We start from the raw sequence: 12,532 nt of genomic DNA on the forward strand, positions 1-12,532 counted from the left end.
CCTGTTTACAATGGGGTACTCAGGTCAAAGCAGTTTCAGTCTTTTGTTCATGGTAATGAGTCATTCACATCATCAGGAGAGTCATCAGGAGAGGCATCAGTCCCATCGTTTGGAGGGACAGCTGCCCTGTCATTAGGAGGGTGCTAACTAGAGCACAATAGGTGCTAATTAGAGCTATTGTTTAGTCACTAGCCTACAGCAGTCTGCCTCTCAGTAGGAGGGGTCTGATTAGGTTTAAAACTCCAGCTTTTGTGGCTTCTGTTATTCTTCTCTACAAGAGTCAAGACAGACGTCAGACTACCAGAGCAAGAATTTTAGCTGTGGAAGCTTCTGCGATTTGAAGCAAAACGTCCTCGCGTCAAGCAACCCAGTCCAGTCGAAAATTCAAGCTTCTCTACTATGGAAACCACCAGGACAACTGAGAGCCTTCACAGAAACCGTCAGTTCATCAACAATTCTTGTAATCGTCAAAATGATGTCAGATGTTTCAACATACTTATTACACGCAAAAAATCATCAAAAATTATTCATAAGTTTGGAATTTGGACAAGTTTTTACATATTGGTTCTCGAGTCTCACTTTGTTCAGCCCAAGGGCAATGACAATTTACAAAAACGTGGAGGGCTACAGGTATGCCATGATTTATTTATTTATATTAAGCGTGCATTTGGCTACATCTGTAAGCTGAAACAGACATGTAAACGAATGGAGGATGTTAGGACAACATTTGTGAGAGAAATCATACCTTTAAAGAAGCTCTCACTACAAACGCTCTCCTCCAACTGCTGATAAGGAGTTATATTATGTCTGCTCTTACTGTCTCAGGACAGCCAACACCATCGTAAAGGACTCATCCCACCCTGGCCACCCTCTGTTTGAGCTACTGCCATCAGGCAGAAGGTACAAGGCCCTTGAAATAAGTACGAATGGATTGAAAAACAGTTTCTACCCAACTGCTGTTCGAGCTTTGAATTCCACTTGAAGCAAATAACCATGTCACATGCCAAACTTAAAATGAGTGCAATATTTGTTTATGTGCAATATCCACTGCCACTGAAATATCAGTTTTGTACATACTTTTCTCTTTTTTATGTGCAGTCTCTTTTTTGCTACTACGTTCTTGTAATTTTTTTTCTTTTTGTAATTTGTACTCTGGACCTACCTTTTTCATTCGGTTAAATTGTACGTTTATTTTCTTTTCAAGACCTTTCAAATCTGCGCATGGTTTGCACCTTACCTTTCATTGCACCTGTTACAATGACAATAAAGAATCTGTATCTGATCACTAAAGGTCTAAAATCTTGCTCTGGACGCTTAATTCTTTAAGATTTTCTTTCTTAAATACAGCCAAAGATGCCCCATCTACTCTTAAATTTGTGCCAGACAGGCAGTCAGTCAGAAGCTTTTAAAAATATTTCCACTTTCTGGAATCTTTCGGGATCATCTCTGGTGTGTCACCTCACTCCACCTACACTGATGATCCACTGAAAACCTGACATCGTGAATAGAATCTTAAATAAATCTGTCTTGTAGTTATTATGTTAAAATAAATCAGAGTTTCTTGAACACGCTATCTGATTAAGTGGAACATGAACAGTTGGGAAAATTGAGTCTTAAAGTATTTAGCTAAGGTTTACATAAAACTGTGTCCACGACTGTAGCAGTTGTAGGGTTAAATCAGCTCTGCACCTCCTCCACGTCAGTCCACCCCATCGATCACTAATCGCCACCTCCACCCCTGCAGAATGGACTCTCCCACCTGCAGGAGGCAGATGGTACGACCCAATTGAGACAGATCGCTTAGAGATGGGGAGGCTGTGGGGGAGGGTGAAGAAGGAGAAAGGCTGCACATATGCCAAATAGGAGTAAATTGGGGGAGGGGAGAGAAGGAGAGGAGGAGGGCCTGTTCAGGGTGCAGAGTGTTACTGTTCATGATGTGCAGTTTAGAAGACAATGTTTCGGTGCAACGTGATGCAGCAAAGCTTCAGTTACAAACTCTGGTGAAGGTGTTGTTGATTCAACATTTCAAAAGAAACATATGTTACTCTAAGTATAGGAGAATTCTAAGCCATAATCACTTTCGGGGATTTCCTGCTCCTAAAAGGCCTCCGAGCTTTTCTAATGTCTCATCACCGTTGGGCTGAATGAAGCTCGCCTCATGATCAGATATGTGTAGATTTGTCCAAATTCCAAACGCATCAGTTTGTCAGGTCATGGCTCTAATTATCTGTTGAAAGTTTTGTACGGAACAGGCAGAGTTCTCAATCCCTTACCGCACCCCAGCGTCTACGTTCTCTCGCCGGCAAAACCCGCTCGACATGTTTGTGCTCCGGGTCAGAAACAAACCACAACACATGTCCACTTTCCCACCGCATCGTCACTTGTTCTTTGCATTTTCACTTTGTTTGCATGTAATTTGCCCAAAACTCAGCAAACATGCCGTGTTTTCCCCCCGGAAATAGAGAAATTATGTCATATGTGTTATATTTTACCCCATTAGCGCCTGCCCGCATTTGCTGAGTTTTGGTAACTCAGAAACAATGAACACGATCATCTAGTAACTCACAAACGTAAATGGGCCTTTAACAAAGATGAACAGTTTAGGCTTTGCTTTTACTTTGATTTTGCTTAGTTCTTGTATCATAATGTAGAAATGTCTCCCATCTACTGGGCATGTCTGAAGATCTTATATGTGATGGAAATTAGGAGCAGGTGTAGATGAAATTATATGAAGCTTGAAATGAGCTCGTTTGACAGTTTCTTTAATTTCCAAACTGAGGTGTGGCAGCCATCAAGGACACGGCTGCGGTGTAGTTTAAGAATAACTACATTGTCAAAAGTTTTGACTGTGTAAAACAAGAGTATGATAGACAATGTTAAGATGGATATATAATTTCAGATTTGTAGAAATATGTTACATATATTGAATTTTGTCACATACTGATGGTGACATATTTTATCAGTTGAACCAACAGCTACATTCTGTTATTATACCTATGATTTCTAGAGACCTCGGAACCAGCAGTAGGGAGACCTCATCTCAGAACAATGACAATCTCTGTACCACATGTATTAATGTCATATGTTTTGGTCATATCTGCCTTAATATTTGTCCTATCGTGATACTATGTAACACAATTTTTGTTCCTGGCTTCTAAGTGTTATATTTCAACTGCTTATATCTAAAGTCTATGGAAAAATGACTACATTCAGCACAAAGTTTGATTTTATTTTTTTTAACGTTCTAGAAAGTTCTAAAAGTTTCTTGAAATTTCTGGTTTCTGCGAACCAGCGTGCTGCCGAAACACTGTGATTTTACATAATGTTCTGATATATAAAGTCTAGATGCTGTAGTCAGTATCGTTTATATGCTATCCACATGGTAACTCACTATACAATGAATATCAATTCAGTGATGTAAGCTGACTCAGTTAAAACAAAATTTTGGGAGTATTTACCCCTTTTTGGGTTGCTGTCGATACAATTTACTATGATTCTTGAAGAGAATTATGTGAGGAACACATTAAAAAAATGAGCTTGATAGGACAAATATTCAGGGAGATATGGACCAAAATGTATGACATTAATACATGTGGTACCGAGATCGTAGTGGTTTCAAGATCGTGTCACTACCGCTGGTACAGAGGTAGTGTGATTCCAAGGTCTCCAGACAGCCTCACTATGCTGTTGCCTGAAGGATATCTGCAACAACATGCATCCAAACAGTGTCTGGAAATGTGAGCAGCTTTTATAAGCTGTGTGTCAAGATGTATTCCTGAATAATCATCTCCAGGAAGCATAAAAGAACATTTGCACAGCACCAAGACTGAGTGCATGTCCAGGCATTAGAGGTGGACGAATCGATCCTAATATCGATACCAACACTGGTATTGATATTGAACGATCCGCGTGTAAAAAGATCGATACTAAAGCTTTTTTTCTCTCCTGCACTGACTGCTGTGCACGCAGATTCATCAAAGTCTACCTTCTGTCTGTAAGAGCAGCGCTACGCTGTCACACAACACGGAGCAGTGCACCTTTGTATTGTGGTTTGTCAGCCCTCGACCTCAGGAGATTTTGTTTTAAGTTGTGTTGAGTGATTTTTTTAAACAAAAATGTTGATTGTGATAATAAAGTATTTTGTTGTCATGTACAATGTTTGGCGAAATTCTGTCCTAGGTCTTTTGGATCCTTTGGATCTATGAAGCTTAAATATGAAAAAGTATCAGTATCGGTATCGATATCGGCGATACTGGGCCTGTATTTACTTGGTATCGGATCAATACCAAAATTCCCGGTATCGTCCACCTCTACCAGGCATGCTTTGACTGATCAAACCAGCTTGTTTATGGGCAATATGCTGATTGGAAATCACAGAAAGAAGTTATATGTACAAATGGTGTGTGATACAACAATTTTACTGTTTTGAATGTCTTGAGGAAGCAAATCTTCGTTTTTGAGTGTAATTGATGTTATAATGATGTACCAGCTGAGGGCACATTATTTATGGTTTGTGAATTTTTTTTTTCCTCGTTTCATACCAGTTGGCTGGATGCTCGGAGCCATGCATAATGCAAGAGCAGAATGCTGTGGTGCCTCCTGTGAGCCAGGAGGATATCATTAGAGTACATTTCCACACATACATACGTGCTCCAAGTCAGTGCCCTTAGGCCTTTTTTTTTTTAAGTGGAATCACGGCCTACATGTGTCTGCTGTAGCTTTCCAAAGGGGAAAAAAAAATTCAACCAGTCTTCACGAAATGAAATGTTTCAAGGCTGTTTGATGATAATGATGAGGAGGAGCTTCAGTTAAAACCAGAATCAGTATACAGTAAGTGCTGTTTGTGAACAGGTTTTAATACTACATCCACGTTTGTTGTGAGAAAACAATTAACAGTAAGGTAGAGAAGTAGCAGAATTCTGTATAAGTATTGTGTAAGCCACAGTAAATTACATACTTTTTGTGTTCTTTCACATCTATGTGTATTCTCACTTTTGCATATAGTCACTGGCCACTTCATTAGGTATATACACATACACACACACACACACACACACACACACACACACTAGAGGTGGGCGGATCGATCCTAATATTGATACCAATGCTGGTATTGATATTGAACGATCCTCTTGTAAAAAGATCGATACTCAAGCTTTTTTTCTCTCCTGCATGCTCTGACCCTTGTATTGTGGTTTGTCAGCCTCTACCTCAAGAGATTTTGTTTTAAGTTATGTTGCATAATATTTTTTAAACAAAAATGTTGATTGTGATAATAAAGTATTTTGTTGTTACGTACAATGTTTGGTGAAATTCTATCCTAGGTCTTTTGGATCCTTTGGCTCTATGAAGCTTAAATATGAAAAAGTATCTGTATCAGTATCGATATCGGCGATACTGGACCTGTATTTACTTGGTATCGGATCAATACCACAATTCCCGGTATCGCCCACCTCTAACACACGCTGGGCAAACCCTCCGTGACTTCATCTGGCCATCCCTAACTCCACCTAACTCTCAGCCACCATATAAATGGGAAAAGAGGCGCAGGGGCAAGACCAGTGTGATGTGGAAGGAAGACGTCTGAACACCCCGCCACCACCATTACCGCCACATACTCTCATGAGCACCACTAGCTTAGCTTACGGCAAGCTAAAAGTGGACGCTCTTGTTTTGCCCAAACAACTAACCAATTTCTGGGTATTTTGTGTTAGTACACGCCCGCGACCGATGTGCTTGATGAATTCCTGCGCAAAAAGTAGTTCCCAGACCTGCGATGACAGTGAGTTTTCATGGGTAACAAAAACATCAGGAGTATATTTGGCACAAGAACTTGTGTATCTCATGTGTTTTAATCCTAAATGATCGTAAGTCAATACTCACACTCATCCAGCAGCAAATTCAGCGCCGGGTCAGGTGAAAGTAGTCAGGCGAGCTATCCCACAATGCCAAAATAGCAGAGATGTCGCTCCAACGAGAGCGACACGCTGAGCAGGGTGCCACCACCAATCTCTGAGTTACAAAACATGCTAAATCTAAGGGTATTATAAATTATGTCCTGCATATTGCCTCAGTAACCACGGAGAACAGTGGTGATAATGTCGCTAAACTGCCAATACCTGCTAATGAGTGGTAATGGTGCTAATATACAAATTAAATAACACTAAAGTTTTATTCAGTGAAAATACTGGCGCCCAGACGTCTGCGACCACACAACAAATAATATTATCTCAGATATTTTAAATAAAATGCTCAGAAAGTACACATATATTTGTGTCCACTGAAGTTAGCAGCCATTGTTAGCAGAGTACTGCACACAGCTAACAGTGGCCACACGCTTAATTATGCATACCTTTACGTCTCAAACTGATGAGATTTTTTTTATCATCTCCATACAGTTGTCATAAATGGGGAAATTAGCTATAACTAGCTATAGCTATATTGTAACCAGGCTGGTTCTAATATAGCCATAGCAGCTAGTTATAGCTAGTTTATGTGCTATTCAAGTGGCTATTCAAGGATCTGCAAATTTTGGCACTTCTGTGTTGGCTTCATTGGCAAACAAAAGATGCTGCTTGACTATAAGGAATGGTTATGCGTTACTGCCAGCATGAGCTAGCCTAGCAGTGTTGTGGTTCCGTCCACTCTGTCTGAATCAGTGTCCCTTTGGAGTCTAAGTTTTCATCATCCAGGGGGAGGTGATGGGCTAGTGGTTAAGGTGTTGGGCTTGAGTCAAGAAGATCATGGGTTCAAATCCCCGCCTGACTGGGAAAATCACTAAGGGCCCTTGGGCAAGGCCTTTAATCCCCTATTGCTCCCGGTGTGTAGTGAGCGCCTTGTATGGCGCTCACTACATTGACATTGGGGTGAATGTGAGGCATTATTGTAAAGCGCTTTGAGCATCTGATACAGATGGAAAAGCGCTATATAAATGCAGTCCATTTACCATCCAAGCGCACATCCTTGGCATTTGAGTCTGAGTCCAAATTAAAATGTTAAGGGTCTGTCTTCCGCCCAGCGCAAAGCGCGGTGCAGAGTGCAATGCAAGTGTCAAGTGGACAACTTCATCTTTTATTAAGACACAAACCTTTTTTTATCAAAAAAATTTGGTGGGTTCCTAGGTGGTGTGTATTATTTTAGATGTATATTTTGCACGTCATATTATATTGTACATGTAGACTACAGATCGGCTCCTGGTCACTCTGTCTACAGTATGTCTTTGGACGAGACACTTCATTTGCATTGTCCCAGCCCACCCAGCTGTAAATGGGTACCAGCCTTGGCTGAAAAAGTAACCTGTGTTGAAGTGGCGTCTCATCCGAGGGAAACACTTATCTGCTTCACGCTAAAGTATCAGTGGGTCTCAGAGCCTGTTCTTTTTCTTCTTCCTCAAGGTCACCCAAGGTCAAAGGTCATGTGTAATTTTCAATTTTAGTGTTTATTAGCAACCATAGGTTTATCTATATGCAACTCCTTGAAATGGCTATTCTAAACATGCTCTGGAATTTGGGCCAAAAATTGGACCTTGGCTTGTGACCTTGAACATGACCTCTATCTGATTTTTATCACAATCAGATGACTTTGTCCTTACTTGACCCTCATTCCCATAAGGTCCAAAAATAATAGCCCCTCTTGTGCTACTGCTGTGCAGGGGTGTAAAAATGTCATCAAATATAAGAGAAAAAGTGAGAAAAGAAATCTATGAAGAGGAATGTTTTCAAATGTAGGATGTTAACTTATTTATTTAAATATTAATGAACATTTTGGGGCCCCTGGCAGGTACATCAGGACTCTATATCTGGGCATCATGTCACGGCGGCAGAAGGAGCACCATCGGCAATGGTACTGGGCTATGATGTTCGAATATGCCGACGTCAACATGCTGCGGCTGCTGGAGACTTTCCTGGAGTCGGCGCCTCAGCTGGTGCTGCAGCTCTGCATCATGATCCAGGAGAATCGAGCTGAGACGTTACAGTGTAGGTGGACCACAAGTTACACACTGAACATGTTATAGGTACATCTGAAAAACCCAATTATAATGCTGAGTTTTCGTGGCGAGATTCAAGTACGAAAGGGAAAATTAGGCCTGGACTTAGGACTGGACTTCAAAGTCTCTACAGAATCTGACTGTTTTATTATGTCCTGTAATTGTATAACCATTGAGGTATTACCTAGATTGACAGAATTTAATAGTATTTCATTGGGCGTGCTGACGAAACTTGTGGTGTCTACAAAAAGCACAACCTGTTTATTTGATCCCATACCAACAAAATTGTTTAAGGACCTGTGATTAAGAAATCTAATCTTGACCCTAGTGTATTGAAAAATTACAGGCCGATATCAAATCTATCATTCTGTTCCAAAATTTTAGAAAAGGTGGTTTCACAGCAGCTCATAGACCACCTTACTGAGAATGATCTTTTTGAGCCGCTGCAGTCTGCTTTTAGGAAATATCACTCCACAGAGACAGCGCTCACTAAAGTTGTGAATGATCTTCTGCGAGCAATGGACTCAGACACCACTACGGTTTTGGTGTTGTTAGATTTCAGTGCTGCGTTTGATACCGTGGATCATCATATTTTGCTCAATAGGTTGGAGAAATTTTTTGGGATTACTGGAAGTGCCCTTGCCTGGCTGACGTCATATCTATCCAGTCGTTCTCAATGTGTCTTGTATAATGGCACTACCTCTGACCTTGCTGACATGAGATTTGGGGTTCCACAGGGATCTGTTTTAGGCCCCTTGCTTTTCTCCCTGTATGTGACACCCCTTGGGCATATACTGCGGAGTTTTGGGATTGCCTTTCATTGTTATGCTGATGATACTCAGTTGTACATGCCGATAACTGCGGGAAATCTCACTCCCATAAAATCCCTGGAGGACTGTCTTCTATCAGTGAGAAGTTGGATGTCTAGTAACTTCCTACTTTTAAACTTTGATAAGACTGAAATGATGGTTCTTGGTCCAGCAAGACATCGGCATCAGTTTGACCAGCTGGCGCTCAGCCTGGGTTCCTGTGTCATACATCATATGGACAAAATGAGGAACCTTGGGGTAATTTTTGATCCCACGTTGTCTTTTGACCTCCACATCAGGGATGTTACTAGGACTGCTTTTTTCCATCTGAGAAATATAGCAAGGATCCGCCCCATCCTGTCCATGGCTGATGCTGAGACCCTGATTCATGCTTTTGTTTCTTCTAGACTAGATTATTGTAACGTTCTATTTTCAGGGTTACCACTGTTGTGTGGGCCGCTGAAGAGGAGGTACTGCTGGCCCACCACCACCAGATGGCGCCCTGCTTGGAGTGCGGGCTTCAAGCACGAGAGGGCGCCAGAGCCACTGGGAGTGACAGCTGTCACTCATCCTCAGGACCAGCTGTCACTCATTCATCATCATCACCATCACCATAAAGGCCGGACTGCAACTCCACCTCCTCGCCGAGAAATCAGCTACCATTCAGGTACTTTTCTCTGCTGACTCAAAACGTTCAGTAATAATCTGAACTTCTTTTGCAGCCGTTATCCTGTGGTGTTTGCCTTATCTGTGGGATTGGCATTTGGTGTGATCAGCGACGGCTTCGCTTCACACTCCAATCAGATAAGTGGTTAGACAGGAGCTGCACGAGTGTGTGATTGGAGGTGGAGGTTCTCCCTCCTTTACTGAACACTGACTGTGGGATTACTGAGTGTGCAAACTCACACTCATCAGGACTGTCTCTGTTTTCTACCAGCAGTACCGGGTCTGACTGCTGAAGACAGCGGCCACCTGGGGTGCAGGGCTTGGCGGCTCCGGTGTTCTTCAGCTCCGTTGGTGGTAGAAGCTGTGTGGGGATCCAGCTCTTCTCTCGCCAGGCGTCTTCTATCATCGAGCCTGCCCACACGTCACCTGGTGTATGATTGACAGTCCACCATATTGTTATTGTCTGTACGTTGTTGTGCGATTCACAACATTAAATTGTTACTTTTGGCTTATCCATTGTCCGTTCATTACCGCCCCCTGTTGTGGGTCCGTGTCATGACACTTTCACAACAACCACAGTCCAGCATTAGGGGTCTTCAGCTGGTTCAGAACGCTGCCGCCAGACTTCTGACACATAGCAAAAGGTCTGGACATATCACACCCATTTTGGCATCTTTGCACTGGCTCCCTGTCTCTGTGAGAGCAGATTTTAAGGTTTTGTTATTGACTTATAAGGTTGTTCATGTACTGGCGCCATTTTATCTGGCTGATCTGGAGGAACTCTACGTGCCGGCCCGGGCTTTGCGGCCGCAGGATGTGGGACTTCTCTGTGTTCCCAGGGTGAAGAAGAAGTCAGCAGGTCAAGGAGCCTTTTCGTATCGTGCACCCACCCTGTGGAACAGTCTTCCTGCAACCGTGAGGCAGTCTGAGTCTGTGGACATTTTTAAGTCAAGACTCAAAACCTATTTTTATTGTCTTTCTTATGGATAGTTTTTATTTTTATTTGTTTTATTCTTTTATTTCTGTTTTTATTTATGTATTTGATTTGTTTATTCATTTTTAATTATTTATTCAATTTTATGTTGACTTGTTTTATGTAAGGCACGGGACGGCTTTTGCTGTGATTTGGACGCATTATAAGCTAATTAAATTAAATTAAATTTATTGACGCAGGAAGATCATTCTACAAAACAGCAGCACGATAAGAGAAAGCTCTGTGGATTCTGGTAGCAGAAACCAAGATTATCGAGTTTTACTCAGTCATTTGTGGCTGCAGATGGTATTCTGTTGGATTTGTTCCAGGTTGTCCCAAAAAGCAGTGTGAAGTGTTCTAAGGAGGTGCCAGTTGAGCACCATCATTCCCCTCTTCTATATTCATCCATGGAATGTATCATCTAGTCAGCTGCCCACTGGTATTATTCATCATCATCATTCTGGTGTTTTCAAGCACCTGCTGCTTGAATGCAAATATATGAGTGGTACAAGAGGTGGGTGGAACAGCAGCTGGAACACAGCATTAAAAATAACTATATCTGAGCAATACAGTATGTCCAGTGCAAGAGTTAAAATGTCAATATTGCAAGTAAGGCTTGCAAAAAAACAATTTTGTATTCTGATTTCAAGTACTCCTAGATTTTGCAATGTGTTTAATGTACAGTAGTGTTCAGAATAATAGTAGTGCTATGTGACTAAAAAGATTAATCCAGGTTTTGAGTATATTTCTTATTGTTACATGGGAAACAAGGTACCAGTAGATTCAGTAGATTCTCACAAATCCAACAAGACCAAGCATTCATGATATACACACTCTTAAGGCTATGAAATTGGGCTATTAGTAAAAAAAAAAAAAGTAGAAAAGGGGGTGTTCACAATAATAGTAGTGTGACATTCAGTCAGTGAGTTTGTCAATTTTGTGGAACAAACGGGTGTGAATCAGGTGTCCCCTATTTAAGGATGAAGGCAGCACCTGTTGAACATGCTTTTCTCTTTGAAAGCCTGAGGAAAATGAGACGTTCAAGACATTGTTCAGAAGAACAGCGTAGTTTGATTAAAAAGTTGATTGGAGAGGGGAAAACTTATAGGCAGGTGCAAAAAATTATAGGCTGTTCATCTACAATGATCTCCAATGCTTTAAAATGGACAAAAAAAAAACAAACGCGTGGAAGAAAATGGAAAACAACCATCAAAATGGATAGAAGAATAACCAGAATGGCAAAGGCTCACCCATTGATCAGCTCCAGGATGATCAAAGACAGTCTGGAGTTACCTGTAAGTGCTGTGACAGTTAGAAGACACCTGTGTGAAGCTAATTTATTTGCAAGAATCCCCCGCAAAGTCCCTCTGTTAAATAAAAGACATGTGCAGAAGAGGTTACAATTTGCCAAAGAACACATCAACTGGCCTAAAGAGAAATGGAGGAATATTTTGTGGACTGATGAGAGCAAAATTGTTCTTTTTGGGTCCAAGGGCCGCAGACAGTTTGTGAGACGACCCCCAAACTCTGAATCCAAGCCACAGTTCACAGTGAAGACAGTGAAGCATGGTGGTGCAAGCATCATATGGGCATGTTTCTCCTACTATGGTGTTGGGCCTATATATCGCATACCAGGTATCATGGATCAGTTTGGATATGTCACAATACTTGAAGAGGTCATGTTGCCTTATGCTGAAGAGGACATGCCCTTGAAATGGGTGTTTCAACAAGACAATGACCCCAAGCACACTAGTAAATGAGCAAAATCGTGGTTCCAGACCAACAAAATTAATGCCTTACAGATGTGAAGAAATCATGAAAAACTGTGGTTATACAACTAAATACTAGTTTAGTGATTCCCTTTTCTACTTTTTTTTTTACTAATAGCCCAGTTTCATAGCCTTAAGAGTGTGCATATCATGAATGCTTGGTCTTGTTGGATTTGTGAGAATCTACTGGTACCTTGTTTCCCATGTAACAATAAGAAATATACTCAAAACCTGAATTAATCTTTTTAGTCACATAGCACTACTATTATTCTGAACACTACTGTATGATGTATTGGTTTGGTCACATTTCTATAGTTGGTTGTTGGCC

The 12,532-nt window shown here is 41.3% G+C and overlaps 1 protein-coding gene across 2 annotated transcripts in view; it reads left to right on the plus strand.

The window, feature by feature from the left end:
• Positions 1–12,532, plus strand: part of LOC117515215 (XK-related protein 6-like) — a 39,915-nt gene that overhangs the window by 13,352 nt on the left and 14,031 nt on the right. For both annotated transcript variants that reach the window (XM_034175695.1, XM_034175702.1), the window contains one exon: positions 7,780–7,976. In XM_034175695.1, coding sequence (XP_034031586.1) covers positions 7,780–7,976 — 197 coding nt within the window. The remainder of the gene's footprint in view (positions 1–7,779; positions 7,977–12,532) is intronic.

This window comes from Thalassophryne amazonica, chromosome 1 (genome assembly GCF_902500255.1).
Source record: "Thalassophryne amazonica chromosome 1, fThaAma1.1, whole genome shotgun sequence".
NCBI lineage: Eukaryota > Metazoa > Chordata > Actinopteri > Batrachoidiformes > Batrachoididae > Thalassophryne > Thalassophryne amazonica.